Source organism: Pisolithus orientalis (assembly GCF_024613125.1).
Source record: "Pisolithus orientalis strain OTSU chromosome Unknown F5J12scaffold_7, whole genome shotgun sequence".
Taxonomy (NCBI): domain Eukaryota; kingdom Fungi; phylum Basidiomycota; class Agaricomycetes; order Boletales; family Pisolithaceae; genus Pisolithus; species Pisolithus orientalis.
The window spans coordinates 248,085-275,744 of record NW_026260788.1 but is presented as its reverse complement, the minus strand read 5'-3'; the positions used below and the strand labels follow the sequence as shown (position 1 = coordinate 275,744).

At 49.6% G+C, this 27,660-nt stretch overlaps 11 protein-coding genes across 11 annotated transcripts; 5 read left to right on the top strand and 6 right to left on the bottom strand.

Annotated features, from left to right (window-relative positions):
* Nucleotides 1-462: 462 nt before the first annotated feature.
* F5J12DRAFT_890399 (uncharacterized protein) lies at nt 463-3,670 on the top strand (the record flags this gene model as incomplete). The annotated part of the gene is made up of 12 exons (XM_051747405.1): nt 463-735; nt 795-806; nt 857-1,342; nt 1,407-1,481; nt 1,533-1,542; nt 1,583-1,680; nt 1,738-1,846; nt 1,900-2,115; nt 2,174-2,379; nt 2,424-2,510; nt 2,561-2,617; nt 2,666-3,670. 12 exons carry the CDS (start codon nt 463-465, stop codon nt 3,668-3,670), a joined length of 2,634 nt encoding a protein of 877 aa, XP_051602086.1.
* A 78-nt stretch (nt 3,671-3,748) lies between these two features.
* F5J12DRAFT_969457 (batten's disease protein Cln3) lies at nt 3,749-5,940 on the bottom strand (the record flags this gene model as incomplete). The annotated part of the gene is made up of 10 exons (XM_051750062.1): nt 3,749-4,043; nt 4,105-4,331; nt 4,396-4,498; nt 4,685-4,941; nt 5,000-5,099; nt 5,151-5,223; nt 5,275-5,341; nt 5,393-5,583; nt 5,636-5,701; nt 5,871-5,940. 10 exons carry the CDS (start codon nt 5,938-5,940, stop codon nt 3,827-3,829), a joined length of 1,371 nt encoding a protein of 456 aa, XP_051602085.1. The 3' UTR covers nt 3,749-3,826.
* A 230-nt stretch (nt 5,941-6,170) lies between these two features.
* Nucleotides 6,171-6,890, top strand: F5J12DRAFT_514412 (NUDIX hydrolase domain-like protein). The gene is made up of 2 exons (XM_051739804.1): nt 6,171-6,207; nt 6,259-6,890. Exon 2 carries the CDS (start codon nt 6,261-6,263, stop codon nt 6,819-6,821), a length of 561 nt encoding a protein of 186 aa, XP_051602084.1. The 5' UTR covers nt 6,171-6,207; nt 6,259-6,260; the 3' UTR covers nt 6,822-6,890.
* Nucleotides 6,822-9,867, bottom strand: F5J12DRAFT_815455 (DEAD-domain-containing protein). Its single transcript, XM_051745028.1, is given in 9 exon segments — nt 6,822-7,183; nt 7,240-7,689; nt 7,723-8,112; nt 8,167-9,174; nt 9,227-9,299; nt 9,397-9,439; nt 9,492-9,552; nt 9,611-9,715; nt 9,735-9,867. 9 exon segments carry the CDS (start codon nt 9,804-9,806, stop codon nt 6,959-6,961), a joined length of 2,427 nt encoding a protein of 808 aa, XP_051602083.1. The 5' UTR covers nt 9,807-9,867; the 3' UTR covers nt 6,822-6,958.
* Nucleotides 9,868-10,276: 409 nt separating this feature from the next.
* On the bottom strand, nt 10,277-13,121 carry F5J12DRAFT_514283 (uncharacterized protein). Its single transcript, XM_051739802.1, has 8 exons — nt 12,564-13,121; nt 12,404-12,499; nt 12,225-12,343; nt 11,874-12,174; nt 11,714-11,814; nt 11,500-11,665; nt 11,286-11,449; nt 10,277-11,228 (listed from the first exon to the last, which is right to left on the bottom strand). The coding sequence occupies exons 1-8, from the start codon at nt 12,658-12,660 to the stop codon at nt 10,440-10,442; spliced, it is 1,833 nt and encodes a 610-aa protein (XP_051602082.1). The 5' UTR covers nt 12,661-13,121; the 3' UTR covers nt 10,277-10,439.
* Nucleotides 13,122-14,776, bottom strand: F5J12DRAFT_514290 (Ccc1 family). Its single transcript, XM_051739803.1, has 4 exons — nt 14,610-14,776; nt 14,412-14,535; nt 13,940-14,358; nt 13,122-13,884 (listed from the first exon to the last, which is right to left on the bottom strand). The coding sequence occupies exons 1-4, from the start codon at nt 14,614-14,616 to the stop codon at nt 13,583-13,585; spliced, it is 852 nt and encodes a 283-aa protein (XP_051602081.1). The 5' UTR covers nt 14,617-14,776; the 3' UTR covers nt 13,122-13,582.
* Nucleotides 14,777-15,161: 385 nt separating this feature from the next.
* On the top strand, nt 15,162-17,174 carry F5J12DRAFT_815436 (phosphoglycerate mutase-like protein). Its single transcript, XM_051745027.1, has 8 exons — nt 15,162-15,519; nt 15,573-15,890; nt 15,943-16,071; nt 16,137-16,142; nt 16,192-16,339; nt 16,392-16,556; nt 16,606-16,766; nt 16,819-17,174. Exons 1-8 carry the CDS (start codon nt 15,385-15,387, stop codon nt 16,942-16,944), a joined length of 1,188 nt encoding a protein of 395 aa, XP_051602080.1. The 5' UTR covers nt 15,162-15,384; the 3' UTR covers nt 16,945-17,174.
* Nucleotides 17,175-17,298: 124 nt separating this feature from the next.
* On the bottom strand, nt 17,299-19,010 carry F5J12DRAFT_815432 (VIT family-domain-containing protein). Its single transcript, XM_051745026.1, has 5 exons — nt 18,858-19,010; nt 18,714-18,803; nt 18,281-18,649; nt 17,780-18,222; nt 17,299-17,719 (listed from the first exon to the last, which is right to left on the bottom strand). The coding sequence occupies exons 3-5, from the start codon at nt 18,574-18,576 to the stop codon at nt 17,403-17,405; spliced, it is 1,056 nt and encodes a 351-aa protein (XP_051602079.1). The 5' UTR covers nt 18,577-18,649; nt 18,714-18,803; nt 18,858-19,010; the 3' UTR covers nt 17,299-17,402.
* Nucleotides 19,011-20,518: 1,508 nt separating this feature from the next.
* Nucleotides 20,519-23,329, bottom strand: F5J12DRAFT_815424 (NADPH oxidase B). Its single transcript, XM_051745025.1, has 8 exons — nt 22,815-23,329; nt 22,258-22,760; nt 21,981-22,201; nt 21,653-21,931; nt 21,385-21,604; nt 21,201-21,329; nt 21,049-21,142; nt 20,519-20,994 (listed from the first exon to the last, which is right to left on the bottom strand). The coding sequence occupies exons 1-8, from the start codon at nt 23,182-23,184 to the stop codon at nt 20,984-20,986; spliced, it is 1,827 nt and encodes a 608-aa protein (XP_051602078.1). The 5' UTR covers nt 23,185-23,329; the 3' UTR covers nt 20,519-20,983.
* Nucleotides 23,330-23,647: 318 nt separating this feature from the next.
* F5J12DRAFT_815422 (uncharacterized protein) lies at nt 23,648-25,760 on the top strand. The gene is made up of 8 exons (XM_051745024.1): nt 23,648-23,691; nt 23,804-24,074; nt 24,130-24,338; nt 24,387-24,663; nt 24,715-24,849; nt 24,906-25,072; nt 25,123-25,483; nt 25,538-25,760. The coding sequence occupies exons 2-8, from the start codon at nt 23,967-23,969 to the stop codon at nt 25,700-25,702; spliced, it is 1,422 nt and encodes a 473-aa protein (XP_051602077.1). The 5' UTR covers nt 23,648-23,691; nt 23,804-23,966; the 3' UTR covers nt 25,703-25,760.
* Nucleotides 25,761-25,782: 22 nt separating this feature from the next.
* Nucleotides 25,783-27,573, top strand: F5J12DRAFT_904378 (WD40-repeat-containing domain protein; the record flags this gene model as incomplete). The annotated part of the gene is made up of 2 exons (XM_051748518.1): nt 25,783-27,048; nt 27,097-27,573. The coding sequence occupies 2 exons, from the start codon at nt 25,783-25,785 to the stop codon at nt 27,571-27,573; spliced, it is 1,743 nt and encodes a 580-aa protein (XP_051602076.1).
* Between the last annotated feature and the right edge of the window lie 87 nt (nt 27,574-27,660).

The following is a 27,660-nucleotide window of genomic DNA, read 5'->3' as shown; positions in this document are numbered from 1 at the left end:
CGTGCTATCTTTCCCAGTGTTTTCTAGTCCAGTGAAGTGCGTTTCTAATGCCGCGCGAGAATGCTCGCTCGGAGGGAAAGGTTATCCAGAAATCCATCGACAAGGAGCAGAAACGCAACCGAGGTGCGATATCGTGTGCAGAGTGTCGAAGGTATCCCTACGTACTTTCTGATATCCCATACAACTCTGCTTGAGCATTTGTTTTCCAGGTTGAAATTAAGATGCGACAAGACAGTGCCATGTTCGTCGTGTACACGTCGAGGTTGCTCTGCTATCTGTCCCAACGGTGAGTCAAACTGTTAGAGAGCACTCGGCAATCGTTAATTTATTGGTTTGATTAGGGAGCCTTATCACTGGCCAGGGTACTCGGTGAGTACTAGGAACGACGGATCTGTTAGCCATATATGACGATCGTGCTGCGATAGGTTCGTTTTAGCGGACACGGAACAACTTCATGATAAGATGTCTCGAATGAGTGATCGCATCCGACATCTTGAGGATGCACTTGCAATCTTGCAATCGAGCGTCTCGCCTGGCGAGCAACATCCTCTGCTAAGCAGGGATCTACTTTCGGTCAAGTCTAGCATCGAACTCTATGCCGCTGCGGAGGAGGACACTACCGCCAGTGGGAATTCAAACGTGGACGAACTGTCTAGCAATATCGAAGCGTTTGGTACGTTGGCATTGAGGGACGACGGTGCCGCGACATTTTATGGTCCCTCTGCTGGTGCGGAGGTGTGTGGCATATATGGCGCTTCACAGATCCAGAGGCTCATTGATCGCCAACTTGGCAGAGCTTACTGATAGTGAGTCCGCAACTGGATGCCTTCTGCAAGGAAGCTAAAGATTTTGTTAGGGAGAAACCGCCGGTGTTTCACTGCCATCAGTTGCAGGAGACACTGATTCATCGTGTGACTTGCCCAAGAAAGTGAAGCGCCTTTCAGCGTTGTTTCCATTCCCCCCGCCCGCATTCCAAGGCGCCATTGATCTCGACTACCTAATACACAACTGGCTTCCTCCTTGGAAACGTGCTCAGCAACTAAGTGAACTGTATTTGTCCCAAGCACCGTGGTTCTTCGGCCCGGTGACCAGGCGACAGTTAATGGAAGAGTGTCTTCCATCATGGTACAGTGAAGCTAGAGATCTTATCCCTTCGGGTCCAGTGACGTCCACATTGGAATCCAGCACTGAACATTTCAGCAAAGGCCCACACGACCTAGCTTTACTCTTCGTTGTATTTTGTCTTGGGGCGCAGATGGATGATGCACTGCCTTCCGCACCCGATAATGAGGAAGCACGTATATATGTCGAGCTAACGAGGGCGGCGCTGAACCTTGAGCCAGTGTTAGACCGGACGCCGTCTGTCGCGACCGTGCAAGGCGCTTGCACTACTGGCTATGGTTCAGGGAGTTTTCGGCGGTGACAATAATGTTGAGGGCATGTGGAATATACTCGGGCTTGCAACGAGGTTGGCGCAAAGTGTGCGTGAGCCCATTCTTTGCTCGGCTTTGCCTTAAAATCCGTCTCGTTAGATTGGCCTCCGTAAGCCTTGGACCCAACGCCCATTCACCAACTTACCCAGGTTCAGATCGTGATTGTGTTCGCTGGCATCTACCGTCCTCAGAAATCCAGAAAAGACGGTCTTTATTCTGGGAGCTCTATATCACTGACTGTTGGCAGGTAGGAGCATGCACTTGACGAAGTGGAAAATTAATTCGAGGGAATGTGGCACATCAGGCACTTGCAACGGGACGCGTTGCAACATTTCACCTGCCATATGTTGACTGTGAACTACCGAATGATCCAGATGCAAGTATTAACGACGATGGCTCCGTGGTTCCTAGTTGTACGTGGTATGGGTTCCTACTCACTAACCGGCTGAACTTCGCTTTTTGACAGTTCCAGCCTGGAGAGCGAAATTTGCACGTGATTGTGTGTCTGCTGTAATTAAGCACATGCAAGCTGCAAAAGTCCCGAAGTACTCTGATATCACTGAGCTTGATCGGAAGATTCGAGATATGAATTTACCGATCTATGCACAGTGTCCTCCTAAGGCGGGGGCAGGACTGGAGGAGACAATGAAATACTACATGCCTTCTAATTACCGGAACATGAGTCCGTACTGCCGTGATATGACCAACTCCTTACTTGCTCACTAACCTCTGCTGCATAGCTCTGCTGTATATTCATCGATGTTTCTTTGCCGAGGCTGTCTCCAGCAACCCTGCGAATCCAATGAAAAGCCCATATGCACCTTCGTTCTTAGCGGGCTATCGAAGTTCCTGGGAATTTCTTGCGAGCCTACGCAATCAATTTGACCTCCACCCAGTCCAAATCGCACGTTTGTGGTGTATATGGTCGCACGCATTTTCGTCTGCTGTAAGACAGTTACGATCTTTGGCGACCCCTTCTGATTTCTACAGGTTGTACTATCCTCTGTGGTGACGCACACTACAAGTAGAGGTACACGGTCGAAGGTTACCAGTGCCGCCCTGGCAGGATTTCGCAGGGTTAGCAATATAGTAGCTGAGTTGGTTGTAATGCTAACAACTACGACCAGGCTGTTGACCTCTTCAAAGATGCCTCCACATATGGTAGTCGTGCGGGCAAATTTCTGGTTCGTACGTTGTGGTATACTGTTGCACTCTGTTGACGAGCTCCGCAGCCTATCCTTCAGCGACTCTTGCAAAAGGCGGAGAACGCCCATAAGACTTCTACTCCAGTAGTGGACCATAACAAGGATATTTTTACTCTATCGGCCCACGACGGACCCAAAGACGAGCTGACTATCTTCAGTGGTCAGACCCGCAAGGTATCAATAAAGGCACCGGTGAGGTCCACACTGGGATCCGGCAGCGGTCGCTCTGTCACTGCTGCCATAGAAGACCCCACCCGGCCTGAGGCGGCTGGCACCTCAGACATGGAAGTTACAAACTTCCCGAACTTACATCCTATGCTGCGTGAACAGTGGTTGGATTTTGATGGACATCTCAACTCTGAGATATCTGACGCTCGATGGGATGATGGTTGTTCCGAACAAGATAGTGAGGCTCCTCTTGAGGGCGGATCACTGACTACGGAGAACCAATGGCAACCCGCCCATTCCTCATTTCCTGGGGTTGCACGACATCCTCCGTTTCCGCCGACATCTTCCATTGGGTACTCTACGACATGGCACGGAAGGAGTCACAGGGATCGTCAGTCGATGGAACAGGTTACCGAACAACGTGCGCAGCTTCATTTCTCCTCACCTGTACCGTCGATTGGGCCGCACCAGTTCCAACCAGATGCGAGCCAGTTCTCTCACTCTCAGTCGGAATTCCCGCTGCCATGTCGTAACCACATGTCTCACCCTCCACCTCCGGACCCACATCAAGTCGAACACTACGGAAATGACATAAGTAGCTACTCGGATTCAACATTCCCGCATAACAATCGGTCACACTATTTTCATTCAGACTCTGTCGTCGACCGTCAGCCATACTCCTTGCAACAAAGTGGGGTTGGGTCGCAGCATCGCAACTCTGTACATTCCTCTTCTAATCACATTCCAGCGACCCAACCCGTTGCATTTCATCCCGCGACCGACTATGTACCTGAACATCACCTGCAGGAGACCTGGCAGTCGTTCGGCATTTATGTTGGGTCCCCAAGACCCTTCCCAATGTAGATGTCCCCAGTTGTCCAGCAGGCCCTTTATACATCTTGTAGTTTCTGTGGGTGTCGCATTTCTCTCACCTCTGGTACACCTACTGTACAAAATTGATCAAGATGATTAATAGCAGTAGTCATAGTGTAGTGTAGGCATAAGGAAGTGCAATGCACATTACAGCCCTTGGCAAAGGAGTTTTCCTCTTGCTACTTGTAGCTTGCAAAGCTCTATCTCAGTTGGCATAGCCAAGAGAGAAGCAAACAGGATGCCCGAACTGTCTGAAAATCCTAACGAACCAATCTTGAACTCGCATTCCTGTTTCGCCAGCTCCTCGTTCTCCACAGTCGACGGATCTGGACGCTCTTGGTTGATCCGATAGAAAACGTTGACACTAACGAAAAACGTTCAGGTATCATCCGTGGTCACGGACTAGAAGGTATCACTAGACTCACTAAGCGAGGCCGCCACAGATGCCCTCCATGCTGACGAGAACAAAAACAAACGCGATACTGTGCCCTTCATAATCTTCAGAGAATATGCCAAATGCCGATTCATATGCCAAGGTTATCAGAATCGCAAGTTGGACTATAGCTGGCAGTGGAAGGAGTCGAACAGACAATGGCGGAATTCCAAGAGATATGGAAGAACGAGATATGAATACCGTCGTTTGGTAAACAAGCTACATAAATCCAAGGTACCGTGGGTGGGTCATTGTCTAAAGGGTGGCAGAATATGCGACGTACCTGCCACAGTGGGTAATAGTCCCTCACAGAATGTATGATTTTGCTTAAAAGGCCATATCGTTCCGGCGAAGGCACTGGGTACAGAAGGGTCGGCGCGAATACCCTGAAAGTGGACTCAGAAACTTGCGTTCTCGAGTGCAATGAATAACTTACTTGATTGATAGTATATTCGTACTATGATTTATGATGACAAGGGTGAGTGCTTCGGTATCGTTGCAGAGATGTACTCACAAGGTAAACACAGACTACCAAAGGCTATTAGTACACGTGCACGTATACAGCAAAGCACGAAAGCTCACAAAGTGGGAGCATGTATTTGAATAGCATAGGTTTCAACAATCGCCACTTGTCTGCAGCTGTCAGGAAAACCGCTTCGGATTTAGGCTCGTTCTCGAGAAGTGAAGACGCTTCCGACGTGTCGATTGTGGGTATCTCAGGATCATCGAATGGAAGTGCAGAATAGGCAATAGAGGTTGTAGGATCAAGGAAAGCAGCCGGCCGTGGAAGTAGAAGGAAGTACGTGAGTGGCATAACAAATGGCAGTACCTTGGAAGGAACATGGTTCAGTCCACTGTACGCCATTCTGCAAGTCCCGCTGGCTTACCGATGAGATCCCAACGCCAACTTCAACACCTAACGCACGTAATTCCCACCAAAGGAAGGCGCCGAGAAGTCCTGCAGCTCCAGTTCCGGATGACCAATAGCTGGAAGGTACTCAACTCAACATTACCAACCAAGACATACATTCGGCTTACCCGACGCTATGGCCCCCGATGGCCGCTGGGCTGTAAGTGGTAGACAACTGTAGGAAGGTGAGTTCACCGAGGCCTGCGTCACTTTAGAATTCATCATAAGCGGGACATAAACGCTCACGCTCACCAGAAGAGAGGGAAGCGAGGCAGATTCCAAAGAGCCTTGAAAGTAGAGCTTCGTGCAGGGCAACGGCCTGAGAATACCCTTCAACCCTCCTAACGTCGCACAAGTAGCTTTCGCTTACCAGCATGCCAGTGAAACTAAGTAAGCAGCATCCGACGATACGTCTGGTATATCTTATTTTGCCCTTCAACATGTACGGCCATCCGAGTTTCGCAAGTAGCGCTGGGGCGATATTACAGAAGGCGATGATGCCTTTGGGAGTGGATGGTGGTACAAGATCAAGCGCAGCAGATAAAATGATCACGTAAAGAACTGTATTGGCTTCAGCATTATATTCGACGTTCTACAGTGGGGCTAGACATACCGTTATTGATGAGCCCGAAAAGGAAGAACGACAAGCCGAGCTTGATTAACAGTCGCCTATCGCCTGCTATATAGAAACCATGAGCATGCGATGACGAAAGGACGGGGAACAACCGCTGTCAGTGGGTTTCTTGTGTGGTCGCACTGCTTGACCTCAAGTCGAGGAACGACTACGGAGAGACATCTCCTTCACGGCGGTCAACTCACACCACTTTCTTGCGCGGTCTGCACCCTACCTTGCTTTGAGCTGGGTATTCCTCCAAAAGGATATCTTTCGCTATCCGGATGTTCAATATCTGGAGCCATAGTCCTCCCAGTCCGTAATGACTCCAGATTTGAGGTATCTAAGTCGATGGAAGTCGTGTGGGTAGTCCAGTCTCGTAGTTCCAAAGCGTGTTCCTTGGCTGTAGTGCTCGATACAGCTAGCACTTGTTACCACGCTGGCTTCCACAGCGGCCGAAGGCCCGAGTGGCTTATCTAACATCATATATCACGTAATCATGTTGCTTACGTAACATAATCTTTTAGGCCAGAAACGTTCACAAGAGTTGGGACCTTCAGTTTTTCCATACTGTATGGGTACAAGGTGCTTGCAAGATGTATATCGCTGATCCACGTTTCCAGAAATGCAAGGATTGCCACGGCCGCATGCCTCTCCAGTCCTCTTTAGCGAGGCATTCGTCATCTGTGCAGGATCAGTACTCTTCCGAAGTGATACGACGGGAAAATGGCAGATATGCGTTTTGCATGATTGTGCGGACAACATCTACGTACTGCCCAAGGGTCGAAAGGACTGCGGAGAAAGCATAGAAGAGGCCGCAGTTCGGGAGACTTTCGAAGAGACAGGGTATCCGTGCAAGCTTTTACCATGTAGGATGACGACCAGAGCTCCCCTACCACGTACCAACATGCTTGACCAGCCGCGAGTCGTGGATGATTCTAGAGAATCTTTCGCTGTCACCCTTAGAGACCTGGGGCAAAAGGGGACAAAAGTTATCTGGTGGTATTTGACCATTGTCTGTGGCGAAAAGGAAGAGGGTACACAAACTGATTCGGAGGATTTCCGTCCGGAATTCGTTGCAGTAGATGATGCTATCAGAACACTTACCTTCCAAGATGATAAGGATATCGCACAACGGGCATTCACTCTTGTAGAGTCTCATCATGGTGTTGGACGCACCATGTAGACCTAATACATTGCACGCTGGGAACGTGCCGTGGACTACGAGATACCCAAAGTTCACCTACATGATATCTGAAGTGAACATTTACTACGAAACGAAGAGTGGGCCAACCGAAGAGCGGCTTGCAGTTGTCTCTGGCATCAGTGCTTGCGCAAGAGGCGCAAAGCAAGTTCTTCTTCGTCCTCCAGATTTTGTGGGCGTGGGGGGAGAAGTGATCCAGATGCGGAAGGCTTCCTACGTTTTGGTGGTGGTTCCACTTCTGACTCACTCTCTGAGGGTAAGTCAAAGTCGGGAGTAACATAACCGTCATCGTCCGACAACGGAGCAACAATAGGTCCATGCAGCCCTTCTTCATTGTTGCGAAGCTGTACACGTTAGCCTGGTCAGTGTCATAATGACGGAAACAGATACACCCACTCACCCCTTTCTCGCGTTCCTTATGCTTACGCTTTTTCTCCTGCTTTTTCTCTTTGGCAAGCTGCTTATCCAAGACATCAGCCTCCTTCAACCGACCTCTTTCTCCTTCCGCAAACGTTCTCCCCGCTTCCCTTACAGAATCTGATCCATGCTTGTAGAACTCTTCGGCTGGAACCATTTCATACACCTCATGCGGGTTTCCGTCGTCATCAAATATTAGCTTCTGTCCGAGCTGTCCATATTTTGCAATCATTCGTTTCGTTCGCGATAACTTCAGCTTCCGTTTTGACAAGTCCTCGACATCTATCCCATCGGCCTCCTTCGAATCTGGGAGATCATGATCGGCTCGCTTCAGTGTGATGAACCCCTCATCGCCAGAGTCCTCGTGATCAACCATCTTAGCATAATGCTCGGAAAGAATGTTCTGGTTTTTGCGCCCGAACATTCGATCATACTTTGTCCGCACAGCAGGCTATGTCATCATTACCATGTGAGCAGAAAATAACAGGATCCTGGACAATACGCAGCGAACCTTAGGCAGGTCCGACCTTCCTGATTCCATCAGTTTCCGTGGTGCGCCCTGGTTCTCCTCGGCTGAGCTCTCAGAATCGTTGCTCTCGTCAGGGCCCTGAGAGCTTTTACTCCGCTCGCCAGATGATGAGTCCTCTTCGCGCTCAGACTCCATTTCGGCTTCAGTCACGGTCGTGATTCGAGATGCATTCTTGCGACCCTTCGTCTGTTCCCTGCTCAAGAATTTGATTTTAGGGGTGCCCGGTAAGCCTAGCGATTCGGAATATTTCTCCACGGGGAGGTCTTTAACCTTGAATATTGACTTGTCCCTGTGAAGGTGCACGGAACGAACATACGATACCAACGCCTTGGGAGTAGATGTGAGAACGAAGGTCGACAAGAGACGAGTACGCCGACGTACACGCTGTCCAAGGTATTTAATCTCCGGATCTTGGAACGCCAGTTTTTGTAGCTCGTTCTGAATACTGCGCGTTTTGCTGGCCCTGATTTTTATGGGCTCAATCTTGACCCCCTTTTTCTCAAGGGCGGCCAACATGCCCTTCTCCTCACTAGGAAGTAGAAGTAAAAGGCCCTTTCCTGAGCTGTCATACCGTGCTGTCCGACCCACACGGTGTATATAAGTCTCAACATCCTCAGGCGCATCTACCTGCAAGACCCAATCCACAGAGGGGAAGTCCAACCCACGAGCTGCGATGTCAGTCGCAAAGAGAACTGCATGTTGTGAGGATGTAAAACGAGTGTACACCGCTAGTCTAGCAGATTGCTTCTGCTTTCCATGGAGGTGGAGTAACGAAACGCCTGGCTGCATCCTACGAAACGTTTCAAATACAAAACGTACTTGTTTTCCACTTGATAGGAAGACAAGAACTTTTGACTGCAGGTGCACCTTGATGAAGGACCAGAGAACATCAAGTTTTTTGTCGAGCTCGCATATACTGTAGTATTGCGACAGCGTCCCGGGCGTGTCTATTTTACTTTGCTCTTCGCCGACACCGATGAAAGCCGGGTCTTTTAGGCTAAGGCGCGCTAGCTGTGCAACTGATTGGGTTTGAGTGGCGGAAAACAACAGAGTCTGACGAGATTTTGGGAGATGAGAAAGAAGCGCGGACAGAGTTCGAGCAAATCCCATGTCGAGTATACGGTCAGCTTCGTCGAGGACTATAATACCCACGTCAGTGTTGGAAAGCGCAGATACAAATAGCCACTGGCCAAGTACTTGAAGGTGGTCACACTCGAACCCGAAAGTCTGATCCAGATGCTGAAGAAGCCTTCCAGGGGTCGCCACAAGAATATTCATTCTAGATAATCGGTCACGTTCATCTTTGAGACTCTTTCCTCCGATGACAAGACCAGCAGAGAAGCCGTGGAAGCACCCGATTGATCGCAAGACTTCAAAAATCTGAACCGCCTGCAACAACCCTAGAAACCAACCAGAGCTTGAGAGGAAAAACGGTGCTCACGAGTTCACGAGTTGGAGAAATAATCAAAGCACCAAGACCATCCTGAGGGCCCCATTTACGACGATAGGAGAATCTCAAGTGTGGGGATTAAGAATGCAAGTGTTTTCCCACTGCCTGTACGAGCCGCACCCAATACATCTTTGCCTTTGAGCGATACAGGTATACTTGACGCTTGAATACCCGTCATCTCAACAAAGAAGCACTTCTTCAGACCTGAGAACAGTAAGTACACACGACTTGTTCATACGTTCACGTATTCGCGTACCGCGTTTCGTGTGAGTCGATATGGGCAGATCGGCGAAAGCTCGCAGATCATTCGGTGGCTCCTATACGAAAAAGTGAATTGCAGGGTGATTGCGATATATAAGACCTTGGCTTGCTCACGAATTCCATTGCTGCACGATCGAGTGCATCTAACTCCTGCTTCTCAGTGAGTTTTCTGAGCTGATGCGGTCGTAGGGAGTGCCTTGGTTTCTTTTTGTTCTTATTCTGCCTTTTCACCATCGACGGTCCCTGCTTCCGTTGAAGACATTGTTGCCGCTGAACGTATTGGCTCAGCTCCTCCGACAGACGTTCTCATTTTCCAAGTTTGGCTGGCAAGACAGAGGCTCGGCAAAACCCGATGTACAAATTCTCTCAAAACGCCCGTTTTCAAGCTTCGCAGAGACTTACCACCCCTGTGGGTCTCAGTAAGATGGCAGATGTACCCTACGGAGAAAGGTAAAAGTTGTTTGTTTTCCTCTTAATGTGTTCCTGTCCCTTGAGTCCAGTAGATTCGAAGCCTTCGTTTGAAAAAATTGAAAGCAGATACAGTAGGAAAGGTCATAACGCATGCGAATGGGATCGACGAAATCCAGTGCATGATGAGAATTTTGTACTATCAGCATGCAATTTAGCTGGTGGTGAATGATACTTGATCAAAATTTCCCCTCAGAAGCTGTGCACTACGCATTATGACATACGCATTATAACCTTTTCGGCTGTAGCTCCAAACTCAGTGACAAGTGCAATTAGTGCTTACAGTATGTAGGTCAAGGTTAAGGCACAATAGGCTGTCCCATGGCATAATAAGATGCCCTAAGCCACCATTGAGAGGCAGGTAGGGTATCTCGTAAAGAGATGGAACAGCGCGTAGTGAGGCTATGGCAGATCTAGTCGTTGTAAATGAAAAGCAAAAAGATACGTTTGAGCGTGTATGCCCGCCCTCACCGGATCATGACATTCCCCTGCTATTGCCGAGTTTCTTAAGAACCGAAGACGAAGAACTCGCTATAGCGGTAATAATGGCTCCGCCATTAGTCATGCCAACAGCGGTTGGCGGTGATTTCCGCCTTACAGGCGGCGGTGGCGGTGGCCTGCGTAATTTCTGAGGCACTGCTGTAGGGTTGGAGGGAAGGCTGATTGCACCAGGTGATGATGGTGACGCATGAAGATTTGCATGACGGGTTGCGTATTGGTGAGAAGGGAAAGTTCCGTTGTCCACGGATCCCGATTTGGAGGGTCTTCTGGTCGCAGTCCCCGTGGCCCCAGAAGTAGCGCCACCGAAGGTTGGGGCACTTTCCACGCTCGGCCTCCTGTGCGTTTCTATGCCTAGCCGTGAAAATAGCGTGACCTTTAAGTTATCTATGCTGCGGCTGCTTTTGATATGCTTCGGTTTAGACATGCTTGACGAGCGCTCCAACGTGGCGGACATCGGTGTTTGAGCCGGAGAGGTATCATGCATCGTTGACGCCACTACCTCACGACTAGGACTAGCTTCACGGAATTGCTCTTCGGCTGTGATAGCATCCCTGTCGAATGACGACTTCCGCAACTGCATACACCAGTCGCCGCTAAGACACCGTTCCACTAAACGTTTTGTTGTCGGGTTAACTTCTCGGAACTGCGTTTGTCGTATCAAAGACTCTAATGTCATGACTATTTGAGGCCGCTTATAAGGCACATCCCTGAGTTGCGTCTTCGTAAGCAGAGGGTGTAAGACACGAAGATACGTCTGCCGCAGCTAGTAACAACCATGAGCATGAAGGTCGAGGTCATTATGCGATTGAAGTGTACTCACAGATTCGTTCTCCTCACCAAGATCGACCACTTCACGTAGGAAGACATCCACGAGAACGCAGAGATCGTTGGTGTAGAAAAACTCCGAAGTGGCTTTGGAAGTGAAAAGAATATACAGAAGCTTCAACACTAGCAATTGCATGCATTGATCATCGGCTGACTGGGCTGCCAAAAATTGGTCAGAGTTATGCAGAAAGCCAAATCTAATAACATACATGCACGGTTGAGCATGAAGATCATGTTCTCGCCGAAGGTTTTACTGGATCCAAGGCGAGACGTCAACACATGTATTACTCGATTTTGAACTTCGGGGGCTGTCCCAGATGAGAGAGTTGTCTTTTTGTCCAGCGCTGCCACCATGAATTGCTCATTAAGTGCGACCTTCGCGATAGTCAGCAATGCTCACGGAAAATTTGAAGGGTTGCTTACCAGAAGTTTGATAACCGAATAATTAAATGTCTCGTCTGGTACAAACTTGGTTTGCTCGACAAGCTCGAATAAGTGGTCTATGAACGAATTGGTGAAGACACCTGAGAAGGGAGGTTAACAGAAACTAAAACCTGAAACCGATGGTTCGACAACAACATACGGAGGTCCTGCACAGACAAATTTTGTACCCGGCACACTTCGTAGAGCAACCTAACACTGAGGCACCTCAGTTTGGCTTCGATTGTCACGGGACCCATAAAGACGCTCTGTCGAGAACCGCTCGCGGAGCTCGGGGCGAGATTCATGAATTCGGTCTCAGGATCTATCTCGACCAGGACGTGATCCATCAGCAAGGGTATCACGGGTTTCCATCGCTTGCTAGAACGGAGAAAGCTTGTATGTCGACGTCCGTAGTAGAAAAGAATGCTGTATAATATGAGTTGCACGTGAGGATCTGTTTTCTACGGAGAAATGAGTTTGGCGTGGGTGCGCAGATACGAGGACTAGTTACTGATTGGGCATCTTCGATAATCAGCTCGCACATCCGCTCAGAGTGGAATGTGAATAACTCCGAATCCAAGAGCTGTTGGCAAGCATGTTCCAACTGCAATGGGCTCTGGAGGTATTGCTCTGACCATCGGAAATAATAGGATCAATTGTCAGAGTGCAATCAAGAATGGAGCAACGAACCATGATAAGAAGCACATAAGGATGTAAACCTCCTGAGAGTCGTGTCTAGCAACGACAATGTTACCTCAGCCGGGACGCGAAGGAGGTCATCCAATTCTAATGTTCAACCCAAAATATCGATGTGAAGAGGTAACACCTGACATGGAAGCATGGAACATACCGGACCAAAACTGCTGGGCATTTTGGATGAAGTACACGATCCCAAACTCATCTTCAGCGAGCAAATTCACGGCCGTTTCAGACGTCTGTACCAGCATTCCAGAGGACTACAGACGTTGGGAATCCAGAACGCTCGTAGGTCGTAGCAGCTTGAGAAGGAGTGCGGCGTTTGGTCTCCTGATCCACTTCTCACTCGGTTGAAGACTCCAATGAATTGCTGCAATCGCTTTCGCTGCGCCTGTTCCGCCACTCGCAATCCAAGACAGAAACCAAACGAGAAATTTGCAGCGCAATTTAAAACCTGTGCAAGGCAGCTTGCCTTCTGTCGTCGTATCGCTTGCAGCCCCAAAGTGCGGTGCTAGGGGTCACCACCTATTGACGAGGTCCCTCCCCCTCCACAGCGGCGAGCTGATTAGTAACCGCGGGTAGCTAGACAATTACGTAAGTTAGAGGTTTTCCACGTTCTAAAGAGTATTCCCAAGCAAAAAACGTTCAATCCATGCAAAAGGACTAGTCATTCCTTGTTATTTTGTCAAAGACGGTCCCTACAGTTACATAGATCTGGTGGCTAACGAGAGAAGTCGTCGACAAACTAGTCACCAGAAGTTAGGATACCACAAATTGACGAAGATTAAAACACCATAGCAGGGTGTTCTTCGCCTACTAATATGTAGGTCCCGTAGTGTTGTGGAAGCTTGCTGTCTTTTCCCTGTGCTGACGGATTTATGATGCTACGTATTGATCCTACTGCACATTAAGAGTTTTACCTATTGCAACGATCTACATCGGGTGTACATTGCGCCTCGAGGAAATCGTGCAACTCCCTACTATAGGTTAGACTGGGCCGAAGTTCATTACGAACTTCCCACACTATGCATTCTTTGACGAGTCTGAATAACCGTGGTATTGCAAGCCATAGATGCAATCGTACACGTGGTATCTTGCGGATGTAGTAGGGTTACTCTTGCTATTGCAGTCCACTACACCGTATGGTGAGGAGCAGCCGAACCTGACTTGAATTTATGGCTTCCGTTCAAAGAACGCGACAATTCCGTACGCAGCGCCTGCTGCAGCCCCACCTACCATTAAGGTACTTAGTGCGCCCCATACGTATCCTGCCGCATTGTCGCTGGCACCAGTGACTCGAGCTTTAACGGCGCCAAAGACAAGCAAGACGAGGCCAGTGAGGATGCAAGAATAAAGCAACGCGATGTGTGCGCGACTGATGAAAAAGTACGGGACCAAGGGGATAATGCCGCCAACCAAGTAACCAAGTCCGATTGTTATGGCAGAGAGGTAAGGTCGTTCGGCCGGTATCTCCTCTGTTCAAGCAATAATGGTCAAATAATTGGAGAAGGGTGAGGCGTTGCTACGTACTGAGTCCTTCACCGAATTGGAGTAGGAACGTAGTGAGTCTGACGTCATCTTTCCATGTAAGTTGTTGTCGTTCCTCATCGATTGGACCTTCGCTCCCTTCAGATTCGACAGCTCGCAAACTGTTGGTGACCGCCTGCGCGGTGCGCTCGTCAACTCCAGCGGGTCCTAGTATCGCGTATACTTCTCTTTCGATGTCATCATCGCAACTACGTTGCACCCGAGCGGAGATGCGTCGTTTCAAGAACTGGTAGTGATCTCTTTCAGCTTGGGACGCGAGGAAGCCACCAATGCCCATGGAGATAGCGCCCGCAATGAGCTCTGCCATACCGCCAAGAACCACAAGTCTGGATTCCCCGAGGGACGAAAGACCGGCTGTGAGAGCAAAGGGGACAGTGAGACCGTCAGACAGACCGATCACACTAATACAGTCGGTGCTGAGCAGAGATAGTAGACCAACAACATGAGGACTCACACGTCACGAACGACGTCCGGATCGACTAGAGTGCGTTTGTCGTCATCCTTGAGGTCCACACTGCCTTGACCGTCCCTATCGGCCCTCGCTCGAAGAGGTACAGGTTCTCCTAGAGTTGCGGACTCTAGAAACCATGTAGGTTGGTTTGAAACGGTTGTTTTAGGTCGCTGTTGATGGAGATAGACACAGCAAGCTCACCATTCATTTTTAAGACAACGTAATAGTGGAGGCCAAGCTGGCACGTCGGGCGTCAAGATCTATGTGGTCTATGTGTACAATGCGGCGATTCCCATTGGTTAACTGAGATTCCTCTTCCATTGACCTGCAATGGACGAACTCAATTGACAATCCCACTTGATCCCCTGGACAACTGATTGGCACATGTGGGTGTTTGCCGCTATTTTAAGGGACGTGCATGATTCGTCAACGGGTCCGCGCCGCTAGTACCACTAGTAGCGCGTTCGAAATTTTCTCAACGGGATGCCCATGATCACGTCATGCATCTGACGAAATAAAGAACCCGTCGTCACTGATCAGCGCACTCCACCCGACAAGTTTCGAAGGAGCCCTTGGCAGGGGGGATCATAAAGGTGAATGAGATGAGATGTAACGTTGCCAGTAGAGCGGGATGATGGACGCCTACGAGTGTTGGATACATGTCCACACGATCGCCGGGGCGGCACTGTCTGCGTGTGATGAGAAATAAAGCGGCTTAAACATTTGCCTGATATGTGCTAACTCCACAGCAATGTCATGACCTATTTCACCGCCACAAAAGTGACAACCAGTAGGACTCAAATCGGCCAACGACGCGTAGCACTGTATTAATCGGATTTGAAGCGGCTGGGTGCCGAGATGGAAGTTGGAACATCGCTTGAGCAATGTTACCGGCTAGCTGCCGACAGACTACAAAAGACTGGCCCCCTTCTGCCCACAAATTTTTGTCTCCCCCGAGTTTGACTTCCCTGCGAAAATGGTAAACACGGCGACCTCTGCTGGCCTCGTTGGTGTTGTGCTGCTTGCCCGCCATGGCGATCGGTTGTCGACGGTTTACCAAGACCCAGCTACTTACAATTCTACTCAGGGATACTTGACTCCCTTTGGTGCTGTGTGTATACTGATACCCCTTCGCCTTACGACGCGTACTTACTTCTTGAACAGCAACAAGAATATCAGCTGGGACAGTTCCTCCGGAACACTTACCTTAACCCAGGGTCGCCTTCTTATATTAACGGTATTAACACCAATGTCGTGGACGTTGACCAACTCTATGTCCGCGCCGATGCTGGTGGAGGCGATGTCATCCTTGATTCTGCGTATGCCCTTTTGCAAGGCCTCTACCCTCCTACGCCAAACTCTACCATTACTTTGGCGAATGGACAAGTAGTTACTCCACCCCTTGGTGGTTACCAGTACGTACCAGTGGAATCATTGGAGTACTGGCAGGCCCCATCCCTCACCAGCTGGATGGAGTGCGAGGTACGTCTCTTTCCTGTCGAGCGGCGAAGTAGTTGCACAACATTCCTGCCAGTACTTCCAAGCCCACCTTGGTCGCTTGAACAGCGGTGTCGTCTTCAAGGACCTTACTGCTACCGCAGCTCCATTCCTGGAAGCAGTCACGCCCTACCTGAATGGATTGAACAACAGCTTCCTCAACATGGTGAGTTTATTTCGAACCAGCTGTAGGTTTCTTCCTATACTAATTTATTATTATTATTATTACAGTGGAACGTGAGTAGTCAGAAAGTGACTTGATTTGGGTATTGAATGTTCTGGCTAGATCTATGACTACCTCAATGTCCAATACACCCACAACAAGACGTTCTACAACAACTTCCCCAAGACCCTTCTGGACCAGGCTCGTTACTTCGCTAACCAACATGAGCAAAATGTCTTCACAGACAGCGTCATTAACGGTGTTGGCCAAAGTAAGCAGTCTCAGAATCCGATGCCGAGAGTTTCTGGATTGACAACTTATAGTTGCTATTCGTACTCTCTGGCCCGAGATGCTGTGGTCATTGGGTAACATGACCTTGCCGAACAATAAAGTCAAGATTGCATTGACGGAGGTCGATTACAAGCCGTTCATCTCTCTGTTCAACGTCACGAACGCTACAGTTACCAACCCCAACATTTCCGGAATTGGTGGGTCTGCTTGTCTAATGTATTTCGTTCCGGTCCTCACTTGTAGCAGCGGACTATGCTTCGGTTGTTGCTCTTGAGCTCTCCCAAGACACTCAGGGTCAATACAACGTCGCCATGAAGTTCAAGAACGGTACCGACAACGAGCTCCGTACTTTGCAGTTCTGGGGTAGTAACAGCATCTCATTGGATAACCTTGTCAGCAGCATTGCTGTAAGTTCTTCGTTGTAACACTTGAGTCCTTCCCTAACGACGTTGTCTACAGTGGAGCACAATCAATTCCACAGTCAACTGGTGCTTCTCGTGTAACCAGACGGTTTTGCGTGGCTGCTCCGTTTTCAACTACAGCAACGATCCTTTCCTTAACCCTACGTCGGCTACGGGCTACTAGACTCTGTACACTTAGCCCACTCATTTGCTATTTCTCTCTGGACCCTCGTTAGTTCGAAATATTATATTCTAGTTTGATGCGATGATGTGACACCTAGCAAAGAATGGTAGAGCAGGAGGTTTCACTACCGAGTCCCCTTCATCTGAAAAACAAGTCAGGTCTGCATGGAATGCCCTCTCCTGAGATAGAGTCATGACAATACTCCGTGCAGGAGACAACAAGGCAAGCGGGAATGAATGAACTGGACTTTCGAGATTTCTCTGCTGTGTCGTGGGCAGCCATGGTGTTCCAGTATTATCCTAGCAGCCTACCTCTGTTCAATCATTGACTGCCCCATCTGGGAATTTTCTGGATCCAATAAGTGCCACCGTGATGACAAGTGGGAGTGGTCGGCTTGATGGTAAATATCGGTAGAGGTAACTAAAAGGCTAATACATGTGAAGTAGATTCACCAGTCATCATGTGCTTGTACTACCGTAATTCTTTTCCAAGAGTACCACCATCCCATAGGCCGCAGCCGCCGAAGCGCCCCCTACTATTAGCATACTCACTGCTCCCCGTAGATAGCCAAGTAGAGTGTTCGCAGCACCCGTAACGCGAGCCTTGAATGCACCAAAAATCAGCAGGACCACGCCTGTGATAATGCAAGAATAAAGCAGTGCGACGCGTGCACGGCTAATAAAAAAGTAGGGTATGAGTGGGACAATCCCACCAACCAGGTACCCGACCCCTATCGTCACAGCAGACATATACAACCGTTTTGTTGGTACCTCATCTACTCACCCGAAGGACAATTAGTGCTGGAATGAAAGAAGTGCGGAGACCAATTGCGCACCTAGACCCAGTCCAAATCTGAGAAGGAACGAGGTTAGACCCACATCTTCCTTTGCTTTCGTCAGTTGTTTTTCTTCATCTCCGAGGCCTGCAGTCCTATCCACGCTTCCCACGTCTGCCGGGTCGCATTCGACATCCCGCAAGCACTTCGCCACAAGTTGTGCAGTACGCTCGTCCACACCCACAGGCCCAAGAATGGAAAATACTTCCCTCTCCATTTCTCCCATGCAGGAGCGATGCATTCTTGACGACGTCTGACGCCTTTTGAAGCGGTAGTAGTCCCTTTCGGATTGTGATGCGAGGAAGCCACCAATGCCCATCGAGATGGCACCCGCAATAAGTTCTGCTAAACCACCCATAACGACAAACCGTGACTGTCCAAGAGAAGAAAGACCAGCAGTGAGGGCGAAGGGAACAGTAAGGCCATCAGATAGACCAATCACACTGGAGTTCGATATGTTATGATGAGAGGGAAACGGGACCGTAGACGTCAAGGGCTCACATGTCACGGACAATGTCCGGGTCCAAGAGGGTTCGATTATCTCCATCATTGAGGTCTTTGCAGCAGACGCCGCCCTCTCGGGCACGTCGGTCGCACTTTGTCTGTAACGTTGAAGGCGCACTCTCTGTAACGGTATCCAGAGGCCAGACCGACGGTTTGGGCGGGTTATTAGTGTCCTTGTTTACAGAAATAGGAACAGCGGGTGCGCCATGCATTTCCGAGAACATCATGAAAGAAAGCAACCGCAGGGCGAGTGGGGGAAGGAGTATTCGAGGGTTGGAGATCGAATACGCCATGATGTCTGCAGGCTCTTATACAGTCCGAGAGCCTCACCTGTCGTGTAATAGGAAACCAGCCATTGGTTGAAGGCTGGAATGACAAGGCGCCCATTGAGCTCTCTTGCGTTGTCCCACACCAATTGCGCCAGACAAACCTTGTTGAAATGAATGCCATGCTGGCTTCCTGCTCAGGACGCATGCTTTATTGCCAAACCCAGTCGATCCGTGGAGTAGAAGTCAGTTAACTACTCGTGCCGACAATATCAGTACACAAAAATGCGAGACATTAATGGTCGCACGTTTCTTTGAGAGTTTCGCCACCTCTGTGAGGTGGAAGGTGGCCAACATTTGTCACAGGCCTGATGGACTGCACGGATGATTCCATTACTGGCCGTTCGTTTGACCGCAAAGTAATTACGGAGTACTGACCATTCGCCTTCTTGTGACTGGCTGGTAGTGGTCATTTGAATTTTAAAGTCAGGCTCCATGGTAGGATCTTCGAGGGGAGCATTACCAATACTCGGTTGCTTATTGGCTGGCGTTCACGTTCACTCATGACACATCGTAAAGGCGGCCACAGAACTCGACACCCCAGGCAGGCTATGTTGCGGTGGTTGCGCTGTCCATTCTATGGTCCGATCCGATCCTGGCAGCAGTATCGGATGAGTCCGTGGAGTAATAATAGACTGGACTGTCACTAAGGGAACTAGGGCCTGGGCCAGCGAAGTGGTCAAGTCGAGCGACAGGGAACAGTAGTGTTGTACCCCTCCTCATTGCGTCCGGTGCGGTAGGCTGTCCAACAAGTGATAGGCAGATGTGCCTCGTTGGAGTATGAGTCCTCGTCGCTTGCCGCTTTGTATTAATCCCCACTGCAGTTGAAACTCGGATTTGGAATCACTTGCTGCGTGCAAGTGCTAATCGCAGCTTTAGAAAATTAGCTGGCAGGCGACTGTGTAGGCTCTAACCCTCATGGATCAGCCTCCCTCTCTCTTTCTCTCTTCGGTCAAGTTGTTAGTGGATCCGTCCGTTCGTGTAAAATTCTTGCTAACCATACAGCACATTGAGTTCAGTGATGCTTGCGGTGAGTCCTAAATGGTCGCCGTGGTTTCTACGAGCCGTAAGAATTTCTCGGATTAAACTCGGTGTTCAAAGGCATTCCGAATCAGCAGAATTCTTGTGGGGGCTCTCCCCATTAACTTCGGTGCGACATTATTCATGTCCGATGTCCGATGTCGATGATTCATCAAGTTGAGAGCGATATTTATTCGAAGGCTTCTAAGAATCATTGCTCCTCGGATTATCGGGCTGTGCTAGGGCTGTCCAGCTCAGGCGTTCTGGCAGTCGTTACGCCTTGGCACTCATCCCTAGAAGGAAGAAAAATGAAGGTTGGCAACAGCTGTTGTCGTGGCTGCGATGCCTCTCCTTTCCTCCAGACCTCTGATCGGTATTAAATGAACAAAGCCACGTCACGGCCTGCCAAGGTTACTGTCGAATATTCCGCGGGGTGGCCTCTGATGTGACTTAACAGGAAGTGGTAGTGGAGTTGTTTACAAACTAAACCCTGTAGGGTGACCGTACTGGAATGCAGTCGGAAGTGGAGCAGTTATTTTTCTTACCGAGGCCAGAACACATCAAAACGTTGCTGGACCTTGCAAAGGCGAGGTCTATTCTTTCACTTCTCACAGACATGGGCGCATGAACGGGGTTCACATCGCGGAGGCCGAGAATAGTGATGCAAACCTGAATTGCGTGTTACCGTGTCCCGTTGATCTCAAGCTACAAATTGGAATTTATGTATGCGGACTATCGGCAGTCTGCTTTGTGCTCGCCGTTCCTTCAATGATATTGTCATGGCGCATTCCCAAATATCAAATTAGGGTTTTTACCCTCGACAGTTGGCGGGAAATTGCTTCTGGCGAAGTTTATCCCTGACGACAATTCCTTTATCCCTGCCTTGTCGCTTGGTCAAAAGCTCCGCCCGGCATCAATACTCGAGGCAGAATGTTGTGTAGGAAGAATACCCAAATACCACTCTTGCCATCTAGCCTTAAGCGTCCGCGCCCCGTTCCGCACCTATCCTTAGTAATTTCACACATTCTCAATTCCTTCCACTCCCTGCTAACTGTGTTGTTCTTACTTTCCCTCCAACGAGTTTACACCTACCCAGATATAATATGTATTCCACCGACGAATAGGTATCCCAATACGTAGAAAGTGGCTAATACTACAAAAGTAACCCTTGCAGGCAGTGAAACCGGCCGGCCAGTAACACCGTCTAGGATGCACTGAGTAATGCATGAGCATGTAGCATAAATCAAAGACAACGAGATGATCCTTCCAAATGAACAAACTTTACGTCGACTTGCAACCTTAAATAGCACACGATAAACGAGAGATGCGGAGATAGCAACATGTGGGCCCTGTTCTAGAAATTTTCTACGGAAAGAGACTGCTGAGTGCAAAATCATTGAAGCAAGTACGGAAACGAACCTTTCCCATAGAAAAACCTCGTCCCTTTGGGGTTAGAATACTTGTTACACATTTGATGCAATTGTTTGGAAAGCGGAGGCGGGCCGCAAAAAAACTGGGAAGAGAACGTCAGGCTCGGAAGATCGAACGGGGATCCAAAGCGCAGTACTTACTATACCGACGTCAGTTTCCGGATGTTTGTCCACTAGCGAGGAAAACACTTTGTCCCAATTCGGTCTACCGTAATGGGTAGGGGATTTGAGCGTTGTTATCGCGTCCCGGTCAGCCCCAACATCCTGGACCTGGGGAAACATATCAGACGTCAGTGCGAAGAACGGATGACGAATATGGGCGTACGATGATATTTGTCATGTCATCCTCCTTGACCCGCGCCGTCAAGTAAATGTTGATTTCAATCTTGTTATGGATATCCTGCTCTTCAATAGCTTTCAAGAGTGAATGGAACCACTCTGCACTGCCAAAGTCACGAATAACCCAGGTAAAATAAACTTTCGATAGGCGCGTTGGTTTGGAGTTATTCATATTGTTCATCCGATACCAGATAGACTTCAGAATCCTAGGACCAAATAAAAAGAGCTCATTCCAATAAAACGGGTGGACCTACGAAGCAAAGGGTGTGACGCCGATACCGGCCCCTACGAGCAAAACCGTCTCGTAGTTGAGGAAGTCCTCAGATGCGCTGCCAAATGGTCCGTCGACCATAATACGAGGAAGAACACGGTTAAGGGGCGGGTTAGTGTTCGTGCCAATTACCCTTCCGCCAGCAGCATCAAGTTCTTTGGCTTTTTCGGAATTAAAGTCACAGCCAACCGCTTTAGCGAGCTCGGTAGTAAAATCGCCGACAACGCGAATGTGCACTGAAATATAGTCCTCCTCTGGAGCACTAGATTTGGATGAGTTCATGGAACTAGTAGCAACATCAATCACTCTACCTAGTGAGCGTGAAAGGGTGCCACTGGAAATAGGATATTGCAGGGCAACATATGAAAATATATTGGCCAGCACGGATCGATGTTTTCTCCTTCTTAATCTGAAGCTCGACCACCTTAGAAGGGTGCTGGATAACCTTGGAGATGTATGTCTTGTGGCGCGACCGGATTTCACGCAGGACACGCTCGAATGACCATATCAGACCCCCAACGAGCCAGTAGCGCTAGAGAAACCTATGAGCGACAATACAGGAACCACAATCACCATGACGACACGTACCCAAAAAACACCAATACTATTCCACGAACAAAAAGGCTCCCTGTCAGGTTTTATCATACACCACATGCCATGGAGTTGCCATGCCAAGAAGAAAAAGACGAATAGGTGGTGAGAGTACCAGAACTTCTCAAAATTAGCGCGTCGGCGTTTCTCCATGGCGAACCACACCATAATTCCAAGACAGATCGTCATGAACCAACCAGTTGCGCCCGGTCCCGTAGTAAAGTTGGCTTCTAGGAAAACAACAATGCGCTGGCCAGTTGTTGTCGCGTTAGGGTCGGAAAGGGCAAGCAGTTGGAAATTACGCATATGAGCTGCAATGTGAATGACAGTGAACACGACGATAGACCAAGCAGTTGCCTTGTGGAACGTGATGTTTTTGTCGAACGGTATGAGCTGATTGAGGGGTGTTTGGCGGAGCAGCGAAATGAGATTTCGGCAGACGGGTAGCAGGATGAAAATAATATCTGTGTGGAGCACAAGAGCAGCCGCACGAGCGATTGCTGAAGACGAGATTTATCAACCTCATTTTACCCATTTAAAATAGTGGTACTCACGATAAGTAATTCCGAAGGTTGCTCGAGCCGTTGTGAGGTCGTCGCTCAAGTCGTAGTTTAAGAAACCGAAAGCAATGACGAGGCAATGAAACAATATCCAAGTGAAGAAGAATAAACGCTTTCCGCCTTCATTGATCATCCAGAGGTCGAACTTCTGACCGAGAGTACGGGGCTCTTCTTGGATCTTTGTGAACTTAGGTTTTACCCATGTTTGCTGGATACCCTGTAGTCTCGCCCGTTCAGATTTATTTCTGTAGAGAGGAGGCCCTGAATAGTCATAAGCAGGCGGGTCGACAAGAGAGTTTGTGCCGATGAAAGGGTTGTGATCGCGATCTTTAAAGTCGAGGCCGGAAAAACGTTTGTCGTCCATAGCGAAAGTAAGAAGCTCGGCCCCTATCCAGCAGAAATGACCGTATGAAGGAAACGCAAAGTAGGACCTGCCTGAGAAGACGAGTTAGGGCGAAGCAGACGGGACAACAGTTGGGAGAACTTGTTGCTGTCCTCTGGTATTTATGTCGCAGTCGGCCATAAATACAATCACAATTACAATCACATTGCATTTCTGATATGATTACGTAATGCGGAACCGATACATAACTGCACATCAAAATCATCATGATGTTGAACTCATTTTTGACGATGAACTGCAACCAAAAGGCAACGTTGGGCATCAGAGATTTTGAGACCGCCCATTCGTTTCAACATCATGCAGCCCTCCGAGATTCGGGGCCACCGCGATAACCATGGTGCGAAGCTGCAAATTTGGCAATCGTTGTTATGTCCGTCACTGCGCAGAGCTGTGCAAAAGGAACTTTTTTGGTCAATTTTCAAGGGTAGACAACGCCTTGCAGGGTCGGATCTCCCCAACTTGCATAAAGTATGTCCCACATTCGGATTCGATGCAAGACATCCTTGCGGTATGATATGTCAACTTGTTTGTACTAACCGCATGGCTTTGCTACTCGTTTCGACGGTGTGATCGTACAAAGTTCACGTTCGTGTGGCAACCTCGATAGGCGGGCGCCTCCACCGTATCCTTATCTCTGTCCGCTCAGTGACTGCTGCGCCAAGTCGTCAACCCATCAGGTGTCCTTGGTCGTTGGGCGAAACACGTCTCGCGCGAGTGTCGCTTAGATCTCCGCTGCCAATAGAATGGCTTCACAGGAGAGCAGTAACAATCGGGCTCCAGCCCCACAAGTCGCTTTCTGTGACCAGGTACTCCACCATGTCAACAAAAGTTCGCAAATGCGCGAAGATCTTGTTCGTTTCTTCCTAAAACGTGGGGAGAATCCGTATTGATGTTTTGTTTCGGAAGATTCAAAGGACGAATCTCCTCCGTGGTGTTATCTTCACACCCGATGGGCTGCGGCCCAGTACATGGGACATTCTCGACTTTAAGGATGAACTACCTGCCGCCTCAATGAACAATACTATTTACGAGGTCTCGTCTGTCAAGAATATACATGCGCGCACGTTCATGGAGAATGGGTGGACCGGAGGTGCGATCAATTCCTGTATCCCGTGGTATGGACGTTCGCAGTTCCCACCTTTCCCCTTACTAACTACATATAGGATTTCCTTGACTTGTGGTATATCGCTCCTCGATAACAGCGATACTACTTTCAGTTGTGCATTTTCTCATCGTGTTCGAGGCCTTGTTGACTTTAACGTTCACAAACTGAGATCAAGTGTCAGAAGCGAGTTCAGAGAATCTGTCTCTACTGCTCTGCAAGCAGGAATTCGAGAGGAAGTACAAAACAGCCTGAGGGCTGTATTCAATCGTTCGGGACACCTATTCCAAACTCGTATATGGCTGGGATCAAATTCCCAATGCTCAGGCTCTGTTACGGTGAGCCATGCTCCCTTCGCAAATGCTTCAGCACTGGAACAACACTGGCAGGATATTATGGATCGCGGAAGCAAACTTCCAGGTGTCCTTTACACTAGCGTTCGTGAATGGAAAAATGCCCAATCTGTGGACGTGGATGCCAACATTGAAAGGAATACGCGTGTACGCATCCGGTACCGGACAAATGTGGGTTATGTGCCATGTTACCGACTGTTTCCGCAAGGCTGACAGGAATCCCTTAGGGTGGTCAGTCCTCTCTCGCCGAAGACGTATCATCTTGGTTGCAATCCACCGAGAGGTACCAAGGCTGGGTGGTTACCAAGGTCGAGAAGGCGGTTCCAATTATAGAGCTTTTAGAACCCGAAATATGCCAGCAAGTCATTGGGGCATTTGCACCTCTCATCGGAAAGTGAGTGGCTAGCATACTATCTGAGAAGTGCCCACTGAATTGATTTACAGGTGGGTGATGTCTGGAGAATTTCCGGATATGACAGCGCACCCAGAATGGTACTGGCTATGTCAGCCGAAGATGGCATTGGAGGGGGAATCTGAAGCACAGTATTTGATAGTTCAGGACAGAGTCGGAACGGCTCTGATACCTGCACCGACACCTGCTGTAGTGGGAGAAAGTGACGGGTTCACTGCATACGCATCAACGGCTGTTCCGGGTTTTGAAGTCCTAGGAGCCTTCGTATGGGATAAGGCGAAACCATTTGGTTTCAGCGGTCTCCGTGCAGTGAGACGTGATCTCCTGGTCAGGGGCACTGATTCCGTTCTTTTTGCCATCTCGGATGCGGTGACAGCATTGGTTGCGGAGTTGGTGTGTTTCTCGTCTCTGTTACAGTATCGCCTGGACTGAAGATGATATGTATAGCCGAACACTGCTGTTGCATTAGGTGATCCAGTGCATGCCATCGAGACAAAACACATCATCTTGCAGGTGGCCAGGGGGAATAGGGTTATATTGACACCCGAGCCTCTTTTGCTGAGCAAGTATGCGATTGATATTCAGGGGGCGGTAAATGTAGTGTCCACGTGATGTGTTGTAGTTTTACACGTGACTGGCTGGTGAACGCGAGGTCACCGCGTGTCTGGCTTGAAATCCAATCTTTCACTACGATGGCGAGCAACCCGAAAACCCCGTCGCGCTTTCGCTCGCGCAGCGATGCAAAGACGCCCCTCACGCCATCTCTTATTTCGTCCTTCAATGCGATTTCACTTTCGCCTAAAAAACATCCGGCTGACCTTTCCAATCCTTTCTTAGCCCGCTCACGGCCAGCCTCGCCAGTCAAACGAGCCACGACTGGTGCTGCTGCGTTCCCCTCGTCAAGTGGTGCAACTCATGGAGGTGTCATCAGAAAGGGTGGCATCGAGTCTCGCCTTGAGGTCGTTTCGCATGACTACCACCCTCCCAAGGTCAACCAGAACGCACGTCCAGAACTCAAGCGATCCAGGTCTACGCCATCTACGCGTGAACGCACCCTCTCACACTCGTCTTCTCATGGAGACCGTTTTATCACTACCCGCGAGGACGATGTTGCCCCCGCATCGCTGTCGTCTACAGCCACCGCAAACCTCGCGCCCACTGCAACATCTTCTCCCGGCCACACAGCTCGTCTCGCGAACGCGACCGGCGTGCCTCTCAATCGGCGCGTTCTCGCTTATCACGAGCCTCCTCCCGCCTCTAGTAATGCTGCCTTCCTCACAACTCAACGCAACCTCGCACGGCCTCTGTACTCCCGTGCAGACCTCCCCAGCTCTAACGGTACTTTCAAGGATAAGAGTCGCAAAGTACCCACTACACCGGAACGAGTACTCGATGCCCCTGGCATGGTCGATGACTTTTATCTTAACTTGGTTTCGTGGAGCGCACTCAATACTGTCGGTGTTGCTCTTGGAGAAAGTACTTATCTATGGAGTGCCGACACAGGCGTGGTCTCCCACCTCGGAGACGCACCACAAGGCACATACGTCGCTTCTGTCGACTTTTCCAATGATGGTGCCTATCTCGGGATTGGGCTCGGAACGGGTGCGATTGAACTTTGGGATGCCAGCACAAGCCAGCGTCTGCGCACGATGCAACCCTCAGGTGATGCCGGGGGACAATGTGCATCACTCGCATGGTATGCACATGTCCTGACCTCTGGGCACTCGTCGGGTACCATCCATCATCATGACGTACGCGTCCCTCGCCACCTTGTTGCATCACTCGAAGGCCATGCAGGTGAAGTGTGCGGTCTTCGATGGAGTTCTGGCGGTGAGGTTTTGGCAAGCGGAGGGAACGACAACGTGGTCAACCTCTGGGACGGACGTGGGGGCGACGTAGGCGCTACTACAAGGGGCGCACCAAAATGGACGAAGCGAAACCATACTGCAGCGGTCAAGGTACGTGTGCTACGCCGTTATGCTTACTACTGACTCACCATGGAACAGGCCCTCGCTTTCGCACCATGGGCCCCGCTCCTTGCATCAGGCGGTGGGACATCTGATACTTGCATCCACGTCTGGAACACAACCACTGGTGCACGGCTACATACGTACCAGACGGGTGCTCAGGTCACTGGTGTGCACTGGGCGCGAGACCGGAAGGAGCTTGTCAGCACACACGGTTTCCCGGGGAACGCCCTCGCAGGGTGGGCGTACCCCCCGCCGTCTGGGTCGTCTGGATCACGAACAGGGGCAGGTGCTGCCGCAGGATCATCATCGAGCGCCAAGATCTTCGAGATTAGGGATGCCCACGATGCCCGCGTGCTCTTCTCAGCCTTATCGCCCAATGGCGAGGTCCTTGTCACTGGCGCAGGTGACGAAAATCTCAAGTTTTGGAGGATCTGGGAAGCGAAGGCGGCGAAGAAGAAGAGTAAGGCAAAAGAAGAGACCTCTGTGGGAAGAGGCATTCTATCCATTCGATGATACCGTGTTTTTGAACCATCTACATCGAGAGCGCACGTAAAGTTTTAATCGTGTACCACTATCTCAGATATATTTGATGAGATCTGG

Bases quoted from the DNA above. Each gene is read 5' to 3' on its own strand.
- F5J12DRAFT_514412 (XM_051739804.1), top strand. From the start codon at position 6,261: ATGCAAGGATTGCCACGGCCGCATGCCTCTCCAGTCCTCTTTAGCGAG.
- F5J12DRAFT_815455 (XM_051745028.1), bottom strand. From the start codon at position 9,806: ATGAGAACGTCTGTCGGAGGAGCTGAGCCAATACGTTCAGCGGCAACA. The intron at 9,440-9,491 runs GTACGCGAATAC...TACTGTTCTCAG, and splicing joins ATCGACTCACACGAAACGCG to GTCTGAAGAAGTGCTTCTTT. The intron at 7,690-7,722 runs GTAATGATGACA...GTGCGGACAAAG, and splicing joins TGTTATTTTCTGCTCACATG to TATGATCGAATGTTCGGGCG.
- F5J12DRAFT_514283 (XM_051739802.1), bottom strand. From the start codon at position 12,660: ATGCTGGTACAGACGTCTGAAACGGCCGTGAATTTGCTCGCTGAAGAT. The intron at 11,815-11,873 runs GTATGTTGTTGT...CTCCCTTCTCAG, and splicing joins TTTGTCTGTGCAGGACCTCC to GTGTCTTCACCAATTCGTTC. The intron at 11,450-11,499 runs GTATGTTATTAG...AATTTTTGGCAG, and splicing joins CTTCATGCTCAACCGTGCAT to CCCAGTCAGCCGATGATCAA.
- F5J12DRAFT_514290 (XM_051739803.1), bottom strand. The intron at 14,359-14,411 runs GTGAGTCCTCAT...CGACTGTATTAG, and splicing joins CCGGACGTCGTTCGTGACGT to TGTGATCGGTCTGTCTGACG. The intron at 13,885-13,939 runs GTACGTAGCAAC...TTGCTTGAACAG, and splicing joins CCAATTCGGTGAAGGACTCA to AGGAGATACCGGCCGAACGA.
- F5J12DRAFT_815436 (XM_051745027.1), top strand. From the start codon at position 15,385: ATGGTAAACACGGCGACCTCTGCTGGCCTCGTTGGTGTTGTGCTGCTT. The intron at 16,340-16,391 runs GTAAGCAGTCTC...GACAACTTATAG, and splicing joins CATTAACGGTGTTGGCCAAA to TTGCTATTCGTACTCTCTGG. The intron at 16,557-16,605 runs GTGGGTCTGCTT...CACTTGTAGCAG, and splicing joins CCCCAACATTTCCGGAATTG to CGGACTATGCTTCGGTTGTT.
- F5J12DRAFT_815432 (XM_051745026.1), bottom strand. From the start codon at position 18,576: ATGGCGTATTCGATCTCCAACCCTCGAATACTCCTTCCCCCACTCGCC. The intron at 18,223-18,280 runs GTGAGCCCTTGA...ATCGAACTCCAG, and splicing joins CCGGACATTGTCCGTGACAT to TGTGATTGGTCTATCTGATG. The intron at 17,720-17,779 runs GTGCGCAATTGG...TCGGGTGAGTAG, and splicing joins CAGATTTGGACTGGGTCTAG to ATGAGGTACCAACAAAACGG.
- F5J12DRAFT_815424 (XM_051745025.1), bottom strand. From the start codon at position 23,184: ATGGACGACAAACGTTTTTCCGGCCTCGACTTTAAAGATCGCGATCAC. The intron at 22,761-22,814 runs GTGAGTACCACT...TCTCGTCTTCAG, and splicing joins AACCTTCGGAATTACTTATC to CAATCGCTCGTGCGGCTGCT. The intron at 21,330-21,384 runs GTACGCCCATAT...ATGTTTCCCCAG, and splicing joins ATGACATGACAAATATCATC to GTCCAGGATGTTGGGGCTGA.
- F5J12DRAFT_815422 (XM_051745024.1), top strand. From the start codon at position 23,967: ATGGCTTCACAGGAGAGCAGTAACAATCGGGCTCCAGCCCCACAAGTC. The intron at 24,075-24,129 runs GTTCGTTTCTTC...TTGTTTCGGAAG, and splicing joins CGCAAATGCGCGAAGATCTT to ATTCAAAGGACGAATCTCCT. The intron at 25,484-25,537 runs GTGTGTTTCTCG...TGATATGTATAG, and splicing joins CAGCATTGGTTGCGGAGTTG to CCGAACACTGCTGTTGCATT.